Source organism: Notolepis coatsorum, assembly GCF_963971535.1.
Source record: "Notolepis coatsorum genome assembly, chromosome: 9".
Taxonomy (NCBI): Eukaryota; Metazoa; Chordata; class Actinopteri; order Aulopiformes; family Paralepididae; genus Notolepis; species Notolepis coatsorum.
The window spans coordinates 150,059,879-150,083,173 of record NC_140173.1 but is presented as its reverse complement, the minus strand read 5'-3'; the positions used below and the strand labels follow the sequence as shown (position 1 = coordinate 150,083,173).

The 23,295-nt window shown below is 42.0% G+C and overlaps 1 protein-coding gene across 1 annotated transcript; it reads right to left on the bottom strand.

The window, feature by feature from the left end:
- Positions 1-342: 342 nt before the first annotated feature.
- On the bottom strand, positions 343-21,387 carry tysnd1 (trypsin like peroxisomal matrix peptidase 1). The gene is made up of 6 exons (XM_084321502.1): positions 20,439-21,387; positions 15,445-15,675; positions 13,385-13,556; positions 12,560-12,690; positions 9,976-10,161; positions 343-4,478 (listed from the first exon to the last, which is right to left on the bottom strand). Exons 1-6 carry the CDS (start codon positions 21,148-21,150, stop codon positions 4,276-4,278), a joined length of 1,635 nt encoding a protein of 544 aa, XP_084177628.1. The 5' UTR covers positions 21,151-21,387; the 3' UTR covers positions 343-4,275.
- Positions 21,388-23,295: the final 1,908 nt, after the last annotated feature.

The following is a 23,295-nucleotide window of genomic DNA, read 5'->3' as shown; positions in this document are numbered from 1 at the left end:
TCGTAGACTATTTTTTCCATGACTTTCGAGATGGAGGTGAGAATAGAAACAGGGCGGTAGTTGCCTGGGTCTAATTTGCTGCCCTTTTTGTGCAGAGGGGTCACCCTCGCAATTTTGAAGTCCTTGGGGACGTGTCCCTGTTTTATGGAGAGGTTTATTATGTGTGTGATGATTGGGGTGATGGCGGCTGCTGAGTCTCATCTATCACACTACCGACGGTTGTGTCCCCCCCAATGTTGGAACCAAACCTACACAGAGACACAGACACTGAGAATTTCATATATTTAATATTTATTTAATCTCCCCAACACATAATATTCAAATTAAATTATCCCAGCAACATTTTATACCGTAAAAATACTTAAATAATTTGTAGTTGCTCTTTCAGTGAAATTAAACACAGTGTAACACCAGAATAATGCAAGACCTCCGCCAGGCTCCACAAGAGGTGCCTACATGGCTAATTAACTATCTAATACATATTGATTACCAGCAGGATATTCATTCATTCCAACCGTTATTTCAACTTGTGAGGTTATACATATAGACACAATGAAAGAGAAAACTAGAGGAACCCTGAGAACCAACCAGTCCATTTGAACGTGTAGAATAGTCAACAGGTCGTACAAGCTTTTTGAAAAGGACTTCACAGTCCTCCACGATATTGTGAGAGAAATACATTTGCCAGGTTTGGTGTGAATCGGACAAAGCGTTCACAAATAACACATCACATGACTTTGACCTTTGGCCTCTTGTTTTGGCGGTTGTGATATGGCTTGGCCTGTCAACCGTCCGAGTACTAAATGATCCCGATATGCCGCACAGAGCACATTTTGTGAGATTCGGATGAACAGCCTATAGGAGGAGTAGGTAGAAAAAAGGTGATCCAATATGGCCGACATCATTAGCCCTTATGGTGTTGTCTATAGGGCTGACCTCGATTAGTCGAATAGTCAACTACCGTAATTCCTCTAATAGTAACCCCGGCTTGTATTTGTTTCAACTGTAGCGGGTACCAGGCTTGTATTAGGAGGAGGCCTGTATAAGAGGGAGGCCTATATTTCAAATTTTCAAACGGATCATAATGAATAAATCAACATTTTGTGTCAGTTTGAACCCAGTAAAATGTACTGGGTTCATTTATTGAAACTAAGTACTGTATGAAATAGTAAACAGTGCAATTACAGGTGGTCACTGGTCATTTCAACGTTTTCAAAGTGAAATCAAGTAACTAGCTCAGTATGCAGCTCAGTATATTAGTAACCCGGCTTGTATTAGGAGGCCGGCTTATAATTGCTTAGCTCAAGAGCGCACCCGGCCATTAATAGAGACCCGGCTTGTATTTGAATACCGGTCACTATTAGAGGAATTACGGTAATCGATCAAAAGGAGCCGTAGTCGACTGCCAACCTCTTAGTCGAATGCAAAAAAATATATATATAAATATATACATGTATAAAAAAAAAGATTTATCATTCTTTCCAAAAGCTAAGAGGCCTAGAAGCGTGGCTGACGCTAATGGCACGCATACCAGCGAGGCTAACTGCCTAAGAAAACGGGCACAGAGGCACTGAAAGAGGATTTCAAAACACTAAACATATCAAGATGTATCCATCAGTGGATCAATTGCATGCTTTCGCAGAGGACAAGAAGCCTTCCTCAGATATTAAGCACCACCCACAGACCATGTTTTTTTGCATTCGGGGGGGGGGGGGGGGGGGTAGTGGACTACTAGTCGACTATCGGCTCATTTCTGCCAATCAAAGTCGACTATTCAAGTCCTTAGTCGGGGACAGGCCTAGTTGTCTATGAGGCTCAGTCTTGAGGGTGGTCCTCCTAGGTGTCACCACCCTCCTCTCTTCCCTCTTCTCAGTCCTCAGAATAAACGGAGTAGCATAGATGTGTGGCGAGGGCATTGGCTTCCTTCATTGAGCGATTGTCCTCATCATTAGGGCACAAGGATCTTTTTGTTTTATTATAATTAAATAGGGAGGAGACGCACCTCTTTAGACACTTTTTGTGACTGTATGACTAACGACTCAGGAGATGAGACCATTTTAAAATGTAAAGATTTGACCAGATGGTGGCATTAGAGGAAAGGTCATGGGGTTACTAGAGGAAAGGTCATGGGGTCACCAAAATCAATAGGCGTCCTCGGTTAGGAGCCATGAATGTTCACAGTAAATGTGATGGCAATCAGGCGATACATTTTCAAGATATGCCAAATATGAGGTGAACGCATCACCTCCTTGGTGGGAGTGAACCCTTGCACTCAAGAACCGTATAAGTCTGTTCAGACAGACAGCCCGTGTATTTGCAGTAACATTTATCACACTTGGGAGTGTGAATGTGACACCAGAAAGTACTCAACCTCTACCGTCTTTAACTATGAGTGAACACAACACTCTAACTTACCATCTTTAGATAATAAAGTACTCAACCTCTACTGTCTTTAACTATGAGTGAACACAACACTCTAACTTACCATCTTTAAATAATAAAGTACTCAACCTCTACTGTCTTTAACTATGAGTGAACACAACACTCTAACTTACCATCTTTAGATAATAAAGTACTCAACCTCTACTGTCTTTAACTATGAGTGAACACAACACTCTAACTTACCATCTTTAAATAATAAAGTACTCAACCTCTACTGTCTTTAACTATGAGTGAACACAACGTTCTAACTCACCATCTTTAGATAATAAAAGCTTGAAAACATTGTTCCTCTGAAAACGTCAAACAGAGTTATACGGTTCCTTGTCTGGAGTACTCGCATTATGAATTCATGACCAAGGCACTTTAAAAACATTAGGGAATTACATTAGTTATTCCTTGGCAGATAAGCTATTTCGAGTCGTTGCTCCCTCTTTAAATCAGTAAAAACAGGGTCCTTTCTGAGATGCTCTGCTGATTACGTCATCTGCAAAGCCTCTGCTAAAAAGGGATAGTTCACCCTTTTTAAGTAGCCTATCTGGTCCATCAATGAGCTGCGAGTCATCCCAGTCTAATCGAAAGCACTAGTGTTTTAATGTTGAGATATTGGAAGCAGAAATTGTCCCGTTACAAACCAATTAACAGTTTGACAACATAAACTGGCAAAATATATATTTCTATCTGCGGTCCTGAACCGTCCGAATGAAACTCACAAGTCTTATAATAAATGACACGTTGTTTTTTTAAGAGTGCGTGTATACCATTGACCATATTTACACAGCGGCCATTTTGCTCTCATGCTCCGGTTGGGATTCCTAGAAAAGAGTTACCGATACTGATTCTGAGCAAGTACCGTCAACAAATTACTGCGATATAACGTTTTCCCATTCGTGGAATCAAACAGGCTTTGTACTAGTTATACCGCTGGCCAGTATGACTTACTACCATCATAGTGTCTTTATACCTCTATAAATGTACATATTAATACAATATGCAACAACTCTGTACATACATCTGATTAGCACTATTACTCAGTAGTACTAATCTATATATTTTATATCCAGTTTAATCACCTGTACACTGTATATTACTATTGCACTTTACGGTTACATTTGCACTCTGGTTGGATGCCAAATAGTTTTTATTGTACTGTACTTGTGATGTATGATGACAATACATTTGAATCTAATATAATCGAATGTGCAAAGAAATCGTAGTGTTAATATCAGATTTTAGTATTGGGCAAATACTAGGGCTGTACCGACTAGTTCGAAGCTTCGTTCATAATGTTGACATCCGGATTCTAAATCAACATTACAAATTTTATTAAGTTATTATTTATTATTATTATTAATTAAAATATTAGTAATAATAGTTCGAAGCTTTGTTCATAATGTTGACATTCAAATTCTAAATCAACATTATAATTCTTTATAATTTTATTTGTATGTGTCTAATCATTCTGTTTAAACCAATGGGGTTTTTCTTCACAGTTGCAGATAAAGATTAGGCTACATTAATATTATACGAAACTGATGAGTTATATTCATTAAAGAAAGTTGATTACATTTTTTTTTAAAAGACTAATTTAATCAGATGAATCCCTTTATTCTAATTGAGGATTTAGTTTGAGGATATTAGAAAAATTATAAAAAATTATAATAATTTATAATTTTGTAGGATTATGTCATAAAATATGACACAACAGACATTCAAAAATGACATTCGGTACAGCCCTAGCAATTACAATTAACGTCGATACCAACTCTTTTAGACCCCGGTATCGAGTCGTTATCCCGATACCAGCGTCTGTCTCAGTGTGCGTCCCCAGTTCCGTCACAGTTTGCTGGGAGTGGACTGCAGCCTCCACACCCTCCTCAGTCCCTCCTGCGAGGCGTCCAGGGCCCCGAACGCCCCCACGTCCCCCGTCTGGTGGAAGCGCCGCAGCACGGGCTGCAGGACGGTGGCCGGGAGGCTGAAGTTGAGGTGCGGGTAGGTCACTTTGGCCGCGAAGTCTCGGGTGTTGCTCGACACGATGCCTGGAATGGAAAGAAGCAACATTATTATTAGTGTGGGTGACCTGGCGAAGTCCGAAAAATAAAAAAAAAACTCTGAAAAGTCCGGAAAATTTTAAAAACTCTGAAAAGTCCGAAAAAAACTTTAAACTCGGAAAAGTCAGACATTTTTTAAAAACTCGGAAAAGCCTGAACAATTTTAAAAACTCTGAAAAGTTTGAAAAATATAATAAAATCGGAAAAGTCTGAAAGATTTAAAAAACTCAGAAAAGTCAGAAAAATTTTAAAAACTCGGAAAAGTCTGAAAAATTTAAAAGACTCGGAAAAGGCAGAACATTTTATAAAACTAGAAAAAGTCTGAAAAAAAATGTAAACTCGGAAAAGTCCCAAAATTTAAAAAAAATAAGTTTTTTTAATACGTTTTTTTTGTTTGTCATAGAGACTCGCGAGAGACCCTCTCCCGTTGGCCGGCGGTGCACAGGCGTCACCCACACTTTCACAATTTCCCCCGCACGGAATTGTCTAGTTATTATTATTATATATTTTTTTTGTCTTTTTTTGAGGGCACTCCATCCACCCCCCCCCCTCTTCGGGGGACAACTTTATTATTTATTATACATTTTAACTATTTACAGTGCAAAATAGAATAAAAAGTGTAGTAAAATAAGAAAAATAGTGCCATTTCATTGCCCTCTCGGAGGGGGGGGGGGGGGCGTGTTGCTTAATAACAGCGCAACAGTGCAAAATGCTCCCGCTTTCGTCACCGCAGGCCACTACGGTAAAGCGCCTTTCTTTTCAGGCCCGCTTAGACAAATGCTATGGCATTTCCGCGTACATTGCAACGAATCACTTGAAACCTCGGCTGTCTTTAACTATGAGTGAACACAACTGTCTTTAACTATGAGTGAACACAACGCAACATTGTAACGTTAACGTGTAATTTACTATGGATATGGAATATAGTATATTATCGCGACGATTGTAACGTTAACATGTACTTCGCGAATATAGTATATTATCGCGACGCGTCGTCGGAGGCGACTAAACGCTGTTGTGAACACAACACATTGTAACGTTAACGTGTACTTTACTATGGAATATCAGAAGAAACTACTCAACCTCGACTGTCTTTAACTAAACAGTGTTGTGAACACAACACATTGTAACGTTAACGTGTACTTCGCGACGCGTCGTCAGACTAAACAGTGTTGTGAACACAACACATTGTAACGTTAACGTGTACTTTACTATGGAATATCAGAAGAAACTACTCAACCTCGGCTGTCTTTAACTATGAATGAACACAACACTCTAACTCACCAATGTACAGTTTCTACGCCAAATGTATATACACTCCTTTTTCTGGACACTTTTGTATCACAAACAGTACTGTATTTGCAAATCTGATATGTCATAAATGTATAGATGTAGCAGTACTGTCTATCTGTATGTCATGTATGTCATATATGTTATGATGAATTGAAAATGGGGGACCCTGATGTAAACAAGACGAAAGTCTTTCTCTGGTCTGCATCCCCTTAACAATTGTATGTATTGAGCTGTACTGTACTGTACCCATTCTGCAATCTGTTAATAAACTTTTCAATCAATCAATCAAACCATGTTTAGATAATAAAGTACTCAACCTCTACTTGTCTACTGTCTGACTGAACACAACACTCTAACTAACTTACCATGTTTAGATAATGAAGTACTCAACCTCTACAGTCTTTAACTATGAGTGAACACAACACTCTAACTTACCATCTTTAGATAATGAAGTACTCAACCTCTACAGTCTTTAACTATGAGTGAACACAACACTCTAACTTACCATCTTTAGATAATGAAGTACTCAACCTCTACAGTCTTTAACTATGAATGAACACAACACTCTAACTAACTTACCATCTTTAGATAATAAAGTACTCAACCTCTACTGTCTTTAACTATGAGTGAACACAACACTCTAACTTACCATCTTTAGATAATGAAGTACTCAACCTCTACAGTCTTTAACTATGAGTGAACACAACACTCTAACTTACCATCTTTAGATAATGAAGTATGCAACCTCTACTGTATTTAACTATGAAGGAATTACAACCTTTATTTAATGGTTAATAGTTTGATAAAAGGTAATTTACTATATTTGTATGGCATTTACACTTAAAGTAGAAAAACAAAAGTAATCTGTAAAATAATAGTGAATTTCCTGTGAAATTTTTTTTATTTTTTACAGTGTACGTTACACACACACAAATGCTACAGTCATTATGACACATTTTACAAAGAAAGTCTTGTATGAACTACTGTTGAACCACAGTAAAAGGTCTAAATGCTCTGGTTCTGTGCACTGCTACTAAAACTGTTGAACCACAGTAAAAGGTCTAAATGCTCTGGTTCTGTGCACTGCTACTAAAACTGTTGAACCACAGTAAAAGGTCTAAATGCTCTGGTTCTGTGCACTCAGGCACGTGCACACATAGAGGCCAAGGGGTGCCTGAGCACCTGCCTTTTTGAGCCTCATCAAAAAAGTGCCCTTTTTGAAAAAAAATAAAAATACTTTTTTTTTTTTTTTTTTTTTTACTGTTACGCATATAGACTGCCCTTCCAACTGAAAAATGTCAGGATAGAATAAAAATATTAGGTAAAGAGAGAGAGATGCCCCATATTCCATTGCAGTTTGCACGGCCTCCTCAGCATGCCTCTCCGCGGACCTATATATTTTATGCATAGCGTGGGTGGTGATGATGATCATGATAGAAACCGCTGTTGAATGCTGGTATTACACTCATTGAGGGACACAAAGAAGTCAAGTCCGATGGGATTTGGGAATCTCAAATACAAATCGGGATTGGAATAAAAAATGCATTTATATTAAACAATACAGAATATACAGCACTTCTTGGGGTCTGTAGGGTAAGCACTTATTCCCTCCCCCCTGAACATTTATGGAGATGTATGGGCCTTTTAAGTCAGTGATAAAAGTGTCTTTCAAGGATAAGTGAGCTCCTGCACTGATTATTATAGTTCAATATTCAATATTTGATCACCAAAACCCCCCAAAAAGCATAAAAAGGGGGCCCCCCGCCCGAAAAGGGCCCTTAAAAATCGTGCTCGCGCGCTACGCGCGCTCGCTTAATAGAGACACACAAGTGTTGTGCCCTTTTCAGCCTTTGAGCACCTGCCCCTCTAAAGTCCTGTGCACGTCCCTGTGTGCACTGCTACTAAAACTGTTGAACCACAGTAAAAGGTCTAAATGCTCTGGTTCTGTGTGTGTCGAACCAAGGCGGGATCTCATGCGCATGCGCGGGCACCTCGCGAGCACGCCGGTGCACGCACCTGGGCGCTGGGCGAAGGAAAATGAAAGGCGCATTACCGTAGTGGCCTGCGGTGACGAAAGCGGAAGCATTTTTGCACTGTTGCGCTGTTATTAAGCAACACGCGGGGGGGGGACTCAGAGTAGACATTGACAAACAAATTACAACTAAGGACAATAAAGGACAACAATAAGCAACATTATTGACCAAGATGGCTGGAATAGAAATAAGCAACATTGTTAGAGCCAGTATTTAGATTTTTATAAGAAAGGCCACTTAATTGTGACGTCTGTGGTCAACGCACTATAAAAGACTACAAATCCCACGACGCCTGCGCTAAAGCCACAGCGATGGGCAACCTGTGGAGAGAGACGCCGTCGAGGAACAGTTTTTAACCGTACTACACGTACCGTATCATACCGTACACACAAATAGTAATAATAATAATAATAATAATTAATTGCATTTATATAGCGCTTTTCTGTTTTTCTAGACACTCAAAGCACTTGTAGGGTGGGAATTGCCTCCTTCCTCACCACTGGTAGCACCCAACCTTGGGCTATGCAGGCTCAATGGCTACCATACACTGGCACCAGGCACACATCACACTACACAATGGCTGAACGGCTCAGGAGACAGGGATTGATATCAGTCAATTAAGGGGAAGGGATGATTAGGTGGCCTTGATGTCAGAGACGTGATTGGGAATCTGGCCAGGAACGTCGGGGAACCCCCTACTCTTTACGATAGGCGCCCTGGGTTCTTTAACGACCGAATTCAGTCACAAGTACAAGTACCCTTTAAATTATGAAGTTACATAACGCTGCTGGCGGGACAAAACCTCATAACTCCATTTTTTTATATATTTTTTTTATATAAATCAACTCCGTAGATCATCCTCCATGTGTGTGTGTGGGTTTTACAAAGTTTAAACAATGGGAAAGCATTAAACCGATCATCTGTCTAAACCTCCTAACTCTATTCACCCTCAAATCTGTGTTCGTTTTTTTCATCTGCTGAAAAGTTGGGTTTTTGGAGTTATGAGGTTTTGTCCCGACAGCAGCGATAAGCATTATCAAGAAAGAAAGAATACCTAAGTTGTTTGTTATTTTCTTTGAGTTTTGCCTATTTCTTTTGAATATTGTAAAGGCCTATTTTCTTTGTTGCATGTGCAAAAGTTTGTTATTTTATTTTGAGCAAACACATCGCGACATCATCGAAACCATCGGAGGCCAAGCGACACTTCAAACTGTGAGTAATTGTTATTTTTTTATCTACTTTTTCTCCCCATTTTAAAATTTTTCTCCCGTCCCCAATTTCGTATTGTCCAATTCTCCCCTCCCCTGTCTCGAACGTTGCTAGACCATGCCTCCCACTGGTCGGCTGCAATGTGGACGAAGCCTTGCATCACGTGTCCCCTCCGGTACACGAGGAAGCAGCCGTCGCATCTTTTCACCTGCACAGCACGATCTCTCAGTGGCAAGGAGTAACGCGTGGGAGGCTCACGCTGCCCCCGTTACTTCCTGATTCTGCTGTACAGGCGCACCAACCGACCTGTAGGAGTCGCTGTCCACAACGCCCGATCCCCACCCACCGGCTTCCCACCCCCTAATACTGCCAATTGTATTAGTATGAACGACCAGCCAAGCTGGTAGCAACGCCGAGAGCTGGGCTCGAACCCAGCGTCTCCTGCGTTGGTGGCGAGCGCCTTGCCCACTGCACCACCTAGCCGCCAAACGGTGAGTAATTTAAAGGAAAGAAACGAGTTAGAACTGTCTGTTTGAGGCGTCTAGTGGCTTGATGGAAAGACAATGAAGGAAGCCACGACAAACATTATTGACCAAGATGAACCCTTTCACTACCACACTACAGAAGGTTAACCCTTTACTATCACAGTGTGATAGTAAAGGGTGAACCTTCTGTAGTGTGGTAGTGAAAGGGTTAACATGCTGTCTCGCGGCAGTGAAAGGGTTAACCTTCCGTATTGTCGCAGTGAAAGGGTTAACCATTTGGTAGTAGTGTGGCAGTGAAAGGGTTAAGGTTTCAAGTACGGCAGGACAGAGAAAGTAACCCGAGGTGTGTGTACTGTAGATGATCCTTCCCAAACACATCTATTATGTTGCACTGTTTTCTGTGGTTAATCAGCGCCCCCCGCTGGTCAAAGACGGTAGCTTTTTACATGTAGGTCTCGTCTTTACCCAGCAGCTCTCCGGAGTGAGCGTGGACCACAGCGCCCCCGCTGGCGCCCGCCTGCACTGCGCAGGTGGTCTGCAGCATGACGGTCCGGCCGTCCAAGCTGATGGCGTTGGAGAGAACGCCGCTCGTCACGGAGGGGCCACAGCTCCGACCAAGCCCCCCGTAGCCCACCACCAGCACGTCGTCGCCTGCAGGAAGCAGAGAGAAGAAGAGATTGTAAAGCGCTTTGGATAAAAGCGCTATATAAAAAAAGCAGCCATTTACTGAGACACAGGGACACAGGGACACTGAAGACACTGTGAGACAGAGACACCGAGACACTGAGACACCAGCAGCCCGTCCTCACCTGGAGGAAGCAGAGAGAAGAGGCACACCCCAATAAAAAATGCATGTGTGTGTTTCCTATGTGTGTCACTGCGTCACTACGTTGCAACGAATAAAGATTTCTTCTTCAAAGGGGGGGGGGGGTTGGGGATATTATTGTCTCTCTAGGTGTGAGATTCAAGCTATTGTTAAGACAGACAAAGGGGTTCCTCCACACCAACACCTCTCCTAAGATCAGGTCAGTTTGCTTAAATAAAACACAAGTGTTTTTCTTTTTCTTTTTATTGATTGATGTTTTTTATTTTTGCGTCTTACATACAGGTGTATGCCCAGCCCATTATGGGCTTACAAGACACATAACAATAAGTACCGTATATAATATAATACAGTATACTTGACAAATTATGACATCTAGACCAAGATGGCCACAAGAAAAAGAAAATACAATAAAACGTAATACAACACAAGCTGTACGCAATGTATGTAAACAAAGAAACAAGATGAATTCATATACAATTATATAGGATATAGTGTGTTTTGTCTCAAGTGCTGCATGCTTTCTCCAAAAATCCTGCAAAACTGAAGATGTCCTCCACAAAAAAAAACTCAACATACAACTCAGACTGCCAAAACAAATCCGGAATTACAATTTGAATTTTCTGAATTTTATTAGTATCTTTACTCTTTTCCACCCCTCAGATGTATTCTGTATCCTGCCCCCCACCCCCGCCCCCGGCCAGCTGCCACCACCACTAATAACCTGTGAGAAACACTTTGTAAACTGATTTACACACATGGAGAGAATGGACTGCATTTATAAAGCGCATTTAATCAAATCGCGTGTGCCTTCACATTCACGACGGCCTCACAGGTGCCGACCTGCTCATCATCAGGGGCAGTTATTATTAATGTCTCGCTCGAGGACACTTTGAGCCGGAATCAAAACTGGGAACGTTCCGATTACCAGACGACCGCTCTACCTCCTGAGCCACGGTCGCCCCGTGAGAAACCGTCTGCTCTGCAAGGTCCTAGTTTCTTCAGGACAGTGGTTCCTACCTGGTTGGGAGGTATTTGTTTCCTCAGGACATTGGTTCCTACCTGGTTGGGAGGTCTTTGTTTCCTCAGGACAGTGGTTCCTACCTGGTTGGGAGGTATTTGTTTCTTCAGGACACTGGTTCCTACCTGGTTGGAAGGTCTTTGTTTCCTCAGGACAGTGGTTCCTACCTGGTTGGGAGGTATTTGTTTCTTCAGGACACTGGTTCCTACCTGGTTGGAAGGTCTTTGTTTCCTCAGGACAGTGGTTCCTACCTGGTTGGGAGGTATTTGTTTCTTCAGGACACTGGTTCCTACCTGGTTGGGAGATATTTGTTTCTTCAGGACACTGGTTCCTACCTGGTTGGAAGGTCTTTGTTTCCTCAGGACAGTGGTTCCTACCTGGTTGGGAGGTATTTGTTTCTTCAGGACACTGGTTCCTACCTGGTTGGGAGGTCTTTGTTTCCTCAGGACAGTGGTTCCTACCTGGTTGGAAGGTCTTTGTTTCTTCAGGACACTGGTTCCTACCTGGTTGGAAGGTCTTTGTTTCTTCAGGACACTGGTTCCTACCTGGTTGGAAGGTCTTTGTTTCTTCAGGACAGTGGTTCCTACCTGGTTGGAAGGTCTTTGTTTCTTCAGGACACTGGTTCCTACCTGGTTGGAAGGTCTTTGTTTCTTCAGGACAGTGGTTCCTACCTGGTTGGAAGGTCCTAGTTTCTTCAGGACAGTGGTTCCTACCTGGTTGGGAGGTATTTGTTTCTTCAGGACAGTGGTTCCTACCTGGTTGGAAGGTCTTTGTTTCCTCAGGACAGTGGTTCCTACCTGGTTGGAAGGTCTTTGTTTCCTCAGGACACTGGTTCCTACCTGGTTGGGAGGTATTTGTTTCTTCAGGACAGTGGTTCCTACCTGGTTGGAAGGTCTTTGTTTCCTCAGGACAGTGGTTCCTACCTGGTTGGAAGGTCTTTGTTTCCTCAGGACACTGGTTCCTACCTGGTTGGAAGGTCTTTGTTTCTTCAGGACACTGGTTCCTACCTGGTTGGGAGGTATTTGTTTCTTCAGGACAGTGGTTCCTACCTGGTTGGAAGGTCTTTGTTTCTTCAGGACAGTGGTTCCTACCTGGTTGGAAGGTCTTTGTGGTTCCTACCTGGTTGGAAGGTCTCTGCCAGCCTTGGGACAGTGGTTCCTACCTGGTTGGAAGGTCTCTGCCAGCCTTGGGACAGTGGTTCCTACCTGGTTGGAAGGTCTGTGCCAGCCTTGGCACCGCGGCCTCAGGGGGGGCGTCTCTCAGCTGCACCACGGCCACGTCGTAGGGAGAAGACGCCTTTGTGGAAAACAACACATCGCCGACTACATGGTGGAACCTGTGAGAACAGAATACATGAGGTTACCCTCTTTTACTAGTATGTACTCTGCTACCAAGTAATCGACTGCATATAAAAAAAATCACAATATGAGCAATAGTTTAAGGTAATGTTGATGGTAAATATTGTTTTAATAGGCGCGGCTAAGTGACACAGTGGGCAAGGCGCTGGCCACTAACGCAGGAGATGCTGGGTTCGAGCCCAGCTCTCTGCGTTGCTACCGACTTGGCTGGTCGTTCATACTAACACAATTGGCAGTATTAGGGGGTGGGAAGCTGGTGGGTGGGGATCGGACGTTGTGGACAGCGACTCCTACAGGTCGGTTGGTGCGCCTGCGCAGTAGAATCAGGAAGTGTCGGGGGCAGCGTGAGCCTCCCACGCGTTACCCCTCGCCGCTGAGAGATCGAGCTGCGCAGGTGAAAAGATGCGACGGCTGCCTCCTCGTGTACCGGAGGGGACACGTGATGCAAGGCGTGGTCCACATTGCAGCCGGCTTGTGGGAGGCGTGGCCTAGCAACGTTCGAGACAGGGGAGGGGAGAATTTGATAATACGAAAATTGGGATGGGAGAAAAATAGAAAAATGGGGAGGAAAAAGTAGATAAAAAAAATATTGTTTTAATAGTGTAATAACATTACATAATAGTTTAATAATAATAGTGAGTGAGTGAGTGAGTGATGAAGGCAGGTGCGGACCTGTCCTTGTGGTAGAACATCAGAGCGACGGATGCCTTTCCACAGACGACGTGCCGGCAGGTCAGAACCAGGCGAGGCCCGACGACCACCCCGGAGCCCCAGAACTGCCCGCTGTCCACCAGCGCCACCGTGGGGTACGTCTCCATGACGGCGGCGGGGGCGGGGGCTATACCTGTACCGGAGAAATATAACTATTAGGGGTGTAACGTAAACAAAAACCACGGTACGGTAGGCCTACGCACCTCGGTTTTGAAGTCACGGTTCGGTACGGGTTTTCGGTACAGTGGGGGAAAGTTTGGCTTTCCATGTTCCACTCAGGGGTGATGTAGTGTGCAGTAACTAATTGTACTTGTAGGGCTGTCAACGAATATTGAAATTAATAATAGAAAAAAATTCTAATAATTATATTAGATTTTTTAAAGAAAAACAGCCCCCGGTGGGCAGTCGTTAGTGGTTAACATACCGTTGTATTCATTCGGTACACTACACAGCCGTACGGTACGGTACGGTACACACTGAAACGGTTCGGTTCGGTATGGATACGTGTACCTTTACACCCCTAATAACTATGGTATGGAACAAATTTATGTTTAAAAAAAAAAAAAGTTAAAACTGCGCTCAGAAATAACAAGATACATTTTGGTCATCGACTTATTATGGAAATTAGTATGGAAATATAAAGGTGATCGGTGACTTGAGACAAGTTATGCTATATTATGAGTTAAAATCGATTGTATCCGTTTTGTTCTTATGGACTGATTATGGAATATGTATTCTATGGTTGGAGAATTGTGATATCCGACTTATGAATATTGAGTGAGCTTTGATTCACTTGTTTTGTTTGTTGTGATGTTTTCTTGTCGTACTTCAATGTTTGTGGTTTTATATTTTTATTTAAAAAGAAAAGTCTGTTCGTATTTTAAATGTTTGGACCCCAGGAAGAGTAGTCTCACCTCAGTGTAGACCAGGGGTAGGCAACCATAGGCACGCGTGCCTGCATAGGCATGCGGGGGCATTTGCATAGGCACAGGGGGCAGCATTAAAAAAAATTAAAAAAATAAAAAAAAATATAATTATATATATATATATATTTTTTTTTTGCTTTGAAATATTATAGTGAAATATTTTGCACTGTTGTCGCATTTATCTTGTTGAAATCCTCCCACAGGTTCTTTTTACTACCACATATTTAATTGAGACCCTTTATTTGTTTATTATTTCAATTTAGCTAGAAATACATTGCTACATCATTCAGTAACATTTGCAGAGCCTTATAACAAAAACATTATTACGGTCACCATTGTGACCAGTGGGATTAATCAACAAATTGTATTATTTATTTTTCTATTTCATTGAACATTGCACATGTTAAAAGCCATTTTTTTTACTCAAAATGTGAGTATTACCAAGTCAACTTGTGTTCTTAAAACAATGACAATAAACATAGTTTTACTTTTATTAGGTTGAAATAATGTGGTTGTGTACTTATTTTTCTGTTAACTTATTATGGCTTGAAAACTGAACCTTAATGCACAGTAACTGAACTCAATATTTTTAAGTTCTGGTAACTTATTATTATATTTTTTTTTACAGTGTAGTCTTGCGATCAATTAAAACTTATTTACACGATATACCTCACATTCACCCTCCATTCACATCCTGGTGTTCTCCATTAGGCCTGTAGGTGGAGCTATGACAGCACACGTACAGTACACACACCAATGGTGTGTGATGTGTCCAAAAATGAATGGGCAAATGTGAGTGAAATGGTCGCACTGTATGCAGCTGTTTGTCTGCATTGCATTCCCCCCCCCCCAACTCAGATTTAGGGTTGATACAACCATCATAATAATATTGTTAATAATAACAATAACAATAATGATGTAATAATGTAAAAATTATCATTAAAAAGACCTGATTATGAGAAAAAAAAATTACGATGCATGAAATATTGTTGCGGCACACTAGTTACAACTATATTTCAAACAGGCACTCCATGTCAAAAAGGTTGCTGACCCCTGGTGTAGACTAATGGGGATCCACAATAAAACAATAAATACCGGTAGCGGAGAGGCGGAGGTCCGTGGATCCTCGGCGGAGGAGGTGGACGTCTCTCAGTGGGTCTCGGTCGCCCAGGCAGCGCGTGATGTTCCGAAGGACCGTCTGCAGGGATGCCACCAGGGTCAACCCGATCCACTCATTGGCCTTCCAGCACAGCGGTGCCACGACCAGGCCGACCAGCGCCGCCCGCTCGCCTTCATCGCGGAGGAAGAGCCCGCCACCCTCTGTGCCTGTGTTGTTGTGGAAGATTATTTTAATAATAAATCAGGCTTTAAAACTGTGTAGGACCCAGGCCTAGAACTGCACCCAGAGAGAGGGAACTGCGCCCTGAGAGGGAGGTTTTCCCTGAGAGGGAGGTTTGCCCTGAGTGGGAGGTTTGCCCTGAGTGGGAGGTTTGCCCTGAGTGGGAGGTTTGCCCTGAGTGGGAGGTTTGCCCTGAGAGGGAGGTTTGCCCTGAGTGGGAGGTTTGCCCTGAGTGGGAGGTTTGCCCTGAGAGGGAGGTTTGCCCTGAGTGGGAGGTTTGCCCTGAGTGGGAGGTTTGCCCTGAGTGGGAGGTTTGCCCTGAGTGGGAGGTTTGCCCTGAGTGGGAGGTTTGCCCTGAGTGGGAGGTTCGAAGGGTCAAAGTGGGTATAAAACAGGAGGGAAGACTGTCAAGTTTTAAACTGTGGATACCAAACAGAGAAGGTAAATACGACTTTGAACTGTTGAACAGTAATCCAGAACTATTTTAATCTATTCTATTCTACTATTTTATTGCACTGCACTATTGCACTATTTTATCTTACTAATTTTATTATAGTCTATTTAAAACTGAATCAAACCATAAACAAGGTGGCCTGTTTGGATGTTAGATCCTAATGTGAAAAACTGTGATTTTATGTGTCTGCACTTTATGTGCTCATTTTATGCCTGTCTTTTTTCTGTTGTGAAGCACTTTGAGCTGCAGTTTCTGTATGAAAGGTAAGTAAGTAAGTAAGTAAGTAAGTAAGTATTTATAAAGCACCTTTCATACATGTCATGTAGCTCAAAGTGCTGTACACAATTATAGGCATATATAACGATAAAAGCAATAAAGTCATAGTGATCAGTTAAGATCAATGTTAAAAAAAAAAATAATAATAATAATAATAATAATAGTAACGTAAAAATGAAAATAACGTAAAAACAGTCATTTGCTTACCAGTTTGGGAGAACAGGTCCGCACAAACATTTCCGCTCAGTGGCAACCGGAAGTGCACTAAACCAATGCACTTGTATGGTAGGTAGCAATGTTTAGGTCTTATAATGCTAGTGTAGTTACGTTTTTATCAGTGGTCATAGTTGGGTCCATAGTGCTTTACCAAGTCCCACGGATCCATCAGTGGCCGTGTATTGTGTGCGTATGTACCCGTTCGCTCATGTGGTCAGTGGCCAGAGTTGGGTCCACAGGACTTATCCAAGTCCCATGGACCCATCAGTGGCCGCGTCTTGTGGTAGAAAGAAAGAAAAAGAAAAACGTATAAAGAAAACAGTCTAAAGTTTGAAAGTTTGGGAGGTCCGCAAAAACACGCCTTCAGCTCAGAAGCTGAGGCGTGTCAAAAACTTTTGAAAAACTGCAGGCGTGTCTCCTATTGTACCCATTCCTTCATCTAAGAAGTTTGAAAGTTTGGGAGGTCCGCAAAAACACGCCTTCAGCTCAGAAGCTGAGGCGTGTCAAAAACTTTTGAAAAACTGGAGGCGTGTCTCCTATTGTACCCATTCCTTCATCTAAAAAGTTTGAAAGTTTGGGAGGTCCGCAAAAACACGCCTTCAGCTCAGAAGCTGAGGCGTGTCAAAAACGTTTGAAAAACTGGAGGCGTGTCTCCTATTGTACCCATTCCTTCATCTAAAGGTGCTATACAAATAAAGTTTATTATTATTATTATTATTAATAATAAATCGTATTTGTAGTGCACTTTTTCGTTCACTAGGATCCCAAAGTGCTACAGGGTTAAAACATAATTGTTTTATTATTAATAATAATCAAATAAAATACTGAATAAAAATCCAATTAAAATAAAACAGTTAAAAAAATATAGTATAAACAGAAAATGTAAAACAGCAGCACAAGAAAAAGATTGAATCACAAGAAATAGCTAGCAATCAAAGAATTTTAGTTTTTGGTACATTTTAAAGTTAAATGCATCAATCTGGTGCACTTTGAAAGCAAAATAAAGAGGCTAGATCTATGATGAACTTTGTGCTCAAAACACAAAATCGACTAGACTAGACTCGAGCATACATTTGAGCCATCAAAGAAATTAAGCAAAAGTGGTTACCTGCGTTTTATTTTTTTGAAAATAAAAATATATACTGGATTACTATTACGACTACTACCACTGATACATCCCTATTGGCAAACTTTATATTTAAAAATATAAAAGAAATTAAAAAGAAATTATTAAACAATTATTTTCGGTTCATTATACAACTGTGGCGGGACAAATTAGCGGGCCGCCACAGTCTAGGTAATTAATGGGAAACACTGAATATATATATATGTGACCTTTCACAAAAAGAAATGTTGCTTCCTTGAAACATGGATCCTGTCTGACAGCGTTTTATTCCTGCTTCTGTCTGCGTTAGGATCGTTATGGTGTCTAGCCAATACACATACAATAGCCGACATTCAACACCAAGTCCGGTGGGCTTACAGAAATTGAGATTGAGTCAATGGATAGGGGGGGAAATATAGTTTATTCTGTGCTCACTGTCTCAGTTCGATACAGAGAGCGGAAGACGATCTGCGAAGTTAAGCCCCGAGGCCAAGGATGCTAAAGAGTTGTTCCAGACAAAACATGCTCTCTGTACACTAGAGAATTGATGCCAGTAAGCTGGTTTATCGTAAGTTCAAGTTCTTTATTTTTACCTGCACTATTCTTACCCTGCCTACTTTTATACACTTCCTATCAAATTCATGTCAGTTCTATGCACATTTTACCTCACTACCTCCTATGCACTGTCATTTTAAGAGCGCTGCTCTGTTGTAATTTAGAACTGTACTTTGTAAAGAAACTCAAAGTGTTAAGAGCGATGCACTGCTCTGTTATATTTGTATTGAACTATTGTATCACACTTTTTACTGTCCGTTCTATTTTATAATTTTTTGCCTATTTCTAAACTGAATCAAACTACACTTTTTTACTCATCTATTCTATTTTATTATGTGTATTACTGAATGAAACCGTAAACAGAGAGGCCTATTGGGATGCTAGATCCTAATGTGAAACACTGTGATTTACCTTACCTTGCTATACCTCTCTATCTTTTTTATGCTCGCTTATGCCTGTATTATTTTTTACTGCTGTGAAGCACTTTGAACTGCAACTTCTGTATGAAAAGTGCTATACAAATAAAGTTATTATTATTATTATTTGTCAAATACACAACAATACAGGGGCATTGCAGGTAATGAAATTATTGTGTTTCGAGCTCAGACTCAACGGTGCACAATTAAGAGACATCAATGAATGAATACAAGAATGGTAACAATAAGTAGTAGTAGTAAGATAAAATAAAATATAAAATGAGGTAAGATAGAATAGTCAATTATTAACATAAAGTGTATTGCGTATAGTGTATATGTGCATGATAAGGTGCAGTACAGGGTGCATGTGTGTGTGTGTTTGCGTGTGTGTCCAATAACAATAAGTAGTAGTACGATAAAATAAAATAATATCAAAATGAGGTCAGATCAAATAAAATAGTCCATTTCTACAGAAAGTGTCTAGCGTAAAAAAAAAAGAAAATGTATATTATGGTTAGGGTTAGAGCACTCGAGGTGTGGGCAATGAAGCGAGGGTAAACGACGGGAGTATATGACTCTCTATGTAGCCAAAGGGGTCAAAGGTCAATGTTACCTGACCTCCACTTGGGTGGGCGGGCTCCCAAGGGTACCTGACCTCCACTTGGCAGTGCACGTGCGTGTGTCTTGTGTGTATATGTTGACTTGTAAAGCCCACCATGGGGGCAATTCCCCCCAAATGTATTTGATTCATTTGATCTATTCTATTCTACAATTTTATTGCACTGCACTATTGCACTATTTTACTCTGTCTATTTTATCTTGCTCCTTTTGTTATTGTCTATTTAAAACTGAATCAAACCATAAACAAGGTGGCCTGTTGGGATGTTAGATCCTAATGTGAAAAACTGTGATTTTATATGTCTGCACTTTATGTGCTCATTTTCTTTGTGTCTCTGTGTCTTTTTTCTGTTGTGTGAAGCACTTTTTTTTTATCCACTTTTTCTCATTTTCTATTTCTTCTCCCATCCCAATTTCCAATTTCCAATTCTCCCCTCCCCTGTCTCGAACGTTGCTAGACTATGCCTCCCACTGGTCGGCTGTAGTGAGGATAGAAGCCTTGCATCACGTGTCCCCTCCGGTACACGAGGAGGCAGCCTGTCGCATCTTTTCACCGCAGCAGCTCGATCTCTCAGCGGCGAGGAGTAACGCGTGGGAGGCTCACGCTGCCCCCGCTACTTCCTGCTTCCGCCGCACCGGCGTCACCCAACCGACCTGTAGGAGTCGCTGTCCACAACTTCCAATCCCCACCCACCGGCTTTCCCTACTCTCTAACACTTGCCAATTGTGTTAGTATGACGGCCGGCCAAGCCGGTAGCAACGCCGAGAGCTGGGCTCGATACCAGCATCTCCTGCGTTAGTGGCGAGCGCCTTGCCCACTGCGCCACTCAGCCGCCCTGTTGTGAAGCACTTTGAGCTGCAGTTTCTGTATGAAAGGTGCTATACAAATAAAGTTTATTATTATTATTATTATTAATATTATTATTATTATTATTATTATTATTATTATTATTATTATTATTATTATTATTCAAGAGTTTTTTTAAGAGGTGTGTGTGTGTGTTCATGAGTCGTTTGATAGGGCTAGCTCCTGTGCTCGTCCTGAAGTAAAGGGATATTACACTAAGGAAGAATGTAAGGGGGTTGAACATGTGATTTGTCCAATAATACCTGGCAGGCACCGGGCGTCAGTGAGTATGATGGCGTTGTCCTCGCCGGCCAGGTTGCTGACGATGCCCTTGCTCAGGGTGCCCATGAAGAGATCCGGGCACAGGGCGCCGAAAGGAGAGCCGCACGCGAACACCGGGCATCCTTTACGCAGGGAGGAGCCGTCCGCCCAGGGTACAGTGTCCCCCAGGTTTGAGGCGGTCAGACCCGGCACCTGGAGCACAGCGAACCAGCTGAGGAACTGGGCGTCTCTCAGTAAGTCCTGGTCGTCCTCCTCGCCGCCGTAGAAGCTCCATTTGTCCGACTCTTGGAAGAGTTTCGCGAACGCCTCTTGGAACTCCAGACAGTTGACCAGCAGCAGCAGCTGGGCTGGGGTTTGATGGTGTTGATGATGATGATGATGATGCGTCGTGTTGTTGCTCTGGGAAACGGCGCATGCGCACTGGTTGGTGTCTAGATCTCGCGGTACTTCAGAGAAATGTATGTTGATATCGAGTTTGTCACTGAACATTTGCGGTAATATATACCGGTGGTCCGCACTGAGTGACTGTTTATTATTATCGTTCATAAAACGAGAAAACAACAGACCGTTGCAGATCACTGTTACAGTTTGGGCGTTTAGGATGACTCCGCTGCAGCTGATGGGTTTCTGTTGAGCAGAGAAACACTGTTCTGACACCGTCACAACGCAGCATGATCGATCCGCAAACTCCATTTGTTATAAGTTCCTTTGGTGAACTTTGTACTTATTATGATGAAGTCTTATTATTAACGAGCCGGACACTCGAATGCTTTAAAACCTAGCGAATTAAACATAATTGTCCTATGACGAAAAATAACACATTATATAATGCATTTGTATAGCAGTACCTTCACACAAAAAAATCTAAATGCGGTTAGATATTAGTTTTCTTTTTGGGCTCACGTTGGCTCCTCGAATTGTGTCAAAATGTTGTTGACTTCTACTTCCTGGTTGTGTTCAATTGGTTCCGAGAATAGACAGGCAGTTTTGTCAGGCAGTTTTGAGCCAATGAATGACAAGGTAGGCGGGATTACAGAGCGCGCTTGTTTTGTTGTCCGTCTATTCTTTCCCCAATACATTTCCAGTTCCGCGTTCGCGTTCTGCGATCTGATTGGCCACGGACGTTTCTGGTGCGATCTGATTGGCCACTGACGTTTCTGGTCATGTGACATGTGCGCCCAATCGCGTGACGAGCTGTGTCTTTGCCCATTTCCGCCTCGACCAGCAGCAACCTACCTAACGCCTAGTTTATTATCAATGGTTAAGCTTAGGTGACTCTTTCGAAGTTGGTTAAGGTTAGAGTTTGGAATCAGGGCTGGCGTTCTATCGCCCTGCTCTAAGACAAACTCTAACCTTAACCAACTTCGAAAGAGTGCCTAAGCTTAACCGGCGAAAGAACTTGCCATCACACGATTGGCGCAACCATAAACGTCAGTGGCCAATCAGATCGCGGAAAACTGAAAGTGCGTTGGTAAAAGACTACACGCCGCCGGACACGTAAATATTTTACCCAACGCACTTTCAGTTCCGCATTCGGGTTCCGCGATCTGATTGGCCACTGACATTTCTCTCAGCGGCAATCGCGTTACGCCTAATTCTATCACTGGTTAAGCTTGGCGACTCTTTCGAAGTTGGTTAAGGTTAGAGTTTGGTTTAGAGCAGGGCGATAGAACACCAGCCCTGATTCCAAACTCTAACCTTAACCAACTTCAAAAGAGTCGCCAAGCTTAACCAGTGATAGAACTAGGCGTTAGCTAGCTAGCAGGCTGTTAGAGGCAGAACGTGATTGGCGCTGAGAGAAACGTCAGTGGTCAATCAGATAGCGGAAGTGAAAGTGCGTTAGGGAAAATATACACAATTGTTTGATTGATTGATTGATTGAACATTTTATTAGCAGATTGCAGAATGGGTACAATACAGTACAGCTTATCCTTATGATGAATTGAAAATGGGGGACCCTGATGTAAACAAGACGAAAGTCTTTCTCTGGTCTGCATCCCCTTAACAATTGTATGTATTGAGCTGTACTGTACTGTACCCATTCTGCAATCTGTTAATAAAGTTTTCAATCAATGCAGACCAGAGAAAGACTTTCGTCTTGTTTACATCAGGGTCCCCCATTTTCAATTCATCATGACATTTATGACATACACAATATACAGATATATATCATGACATTTACGACATACAGATATACAGTACTGTTACATTTATGACATACAAGATATGCAAATATACAGTACTGTTTACCAGAGATCCTAACAGAAACTATATACATTTGAGGGGGAGGAAACTACATTAGGAGGGGGTTGGGTGGGTGGGCGGTGGGGGTTGGTGTGTTGACTACTTCTAGTACATGTGCTAGTTTTTTTTTATCATCATCATCAATTCATGACATTTGTATAGGATGTAAATAATTGAGTCAAAATGCAGACGATTGTCAAAAATATTTATTATGCTCAAAAACTCCAAGACTTTTTTTCTTTTGTTCATAATCAATATGGCCAGCCCTGTGTGTCCCAATAACTGAGCCAACACCTTGTTAACTAGCTGCAATAGGAAGCAAACAAACTATTTATTTACAAAAAATAGGTAATTGCACTCATAGGCACACCATGCACACCTTAGGCCTATGCCAGGTACTCTCATATCACAGCTGCACGGCGAGGCAGCCAATACTCACAAAGTACTCAAGTCATCCCACAGCAACTCACTGTCGTCGCTAAAGACAGGCAGTCCAGCATCCAAATTGTACACAAATATGATTTGCTTAGATCACCTGACCGCGTTAATGCCGCTATCACGATAGTATCCTGTGAATATAAAACACTGTTCTGT

Bases quoted from the DNA above. Each gene is read 5' to 3' on its own strand.
- tysnd1 (XM_084321502.1), bottom strand. From the start codon at position 21,150: ATGGAGTTTGCGGATCGATCATGCTGCGTTGTGACGGTGTCAGAACAG. The intron at 13,557-15,444 runs GTATTTATTGTT...TCTCCGGTACAG, and splicing joins CCTCCGCCTCTCCGCTACCG to GTATAGCCCCCGCCCCCGCC. The intron at 4,479-9,975 runs GTAAAGACGAGA...TTTCCATTCCAG, and splicing joins TCACTCCGGAGAGCTGCTGG to GCATCGTGTCGAGCAACACC.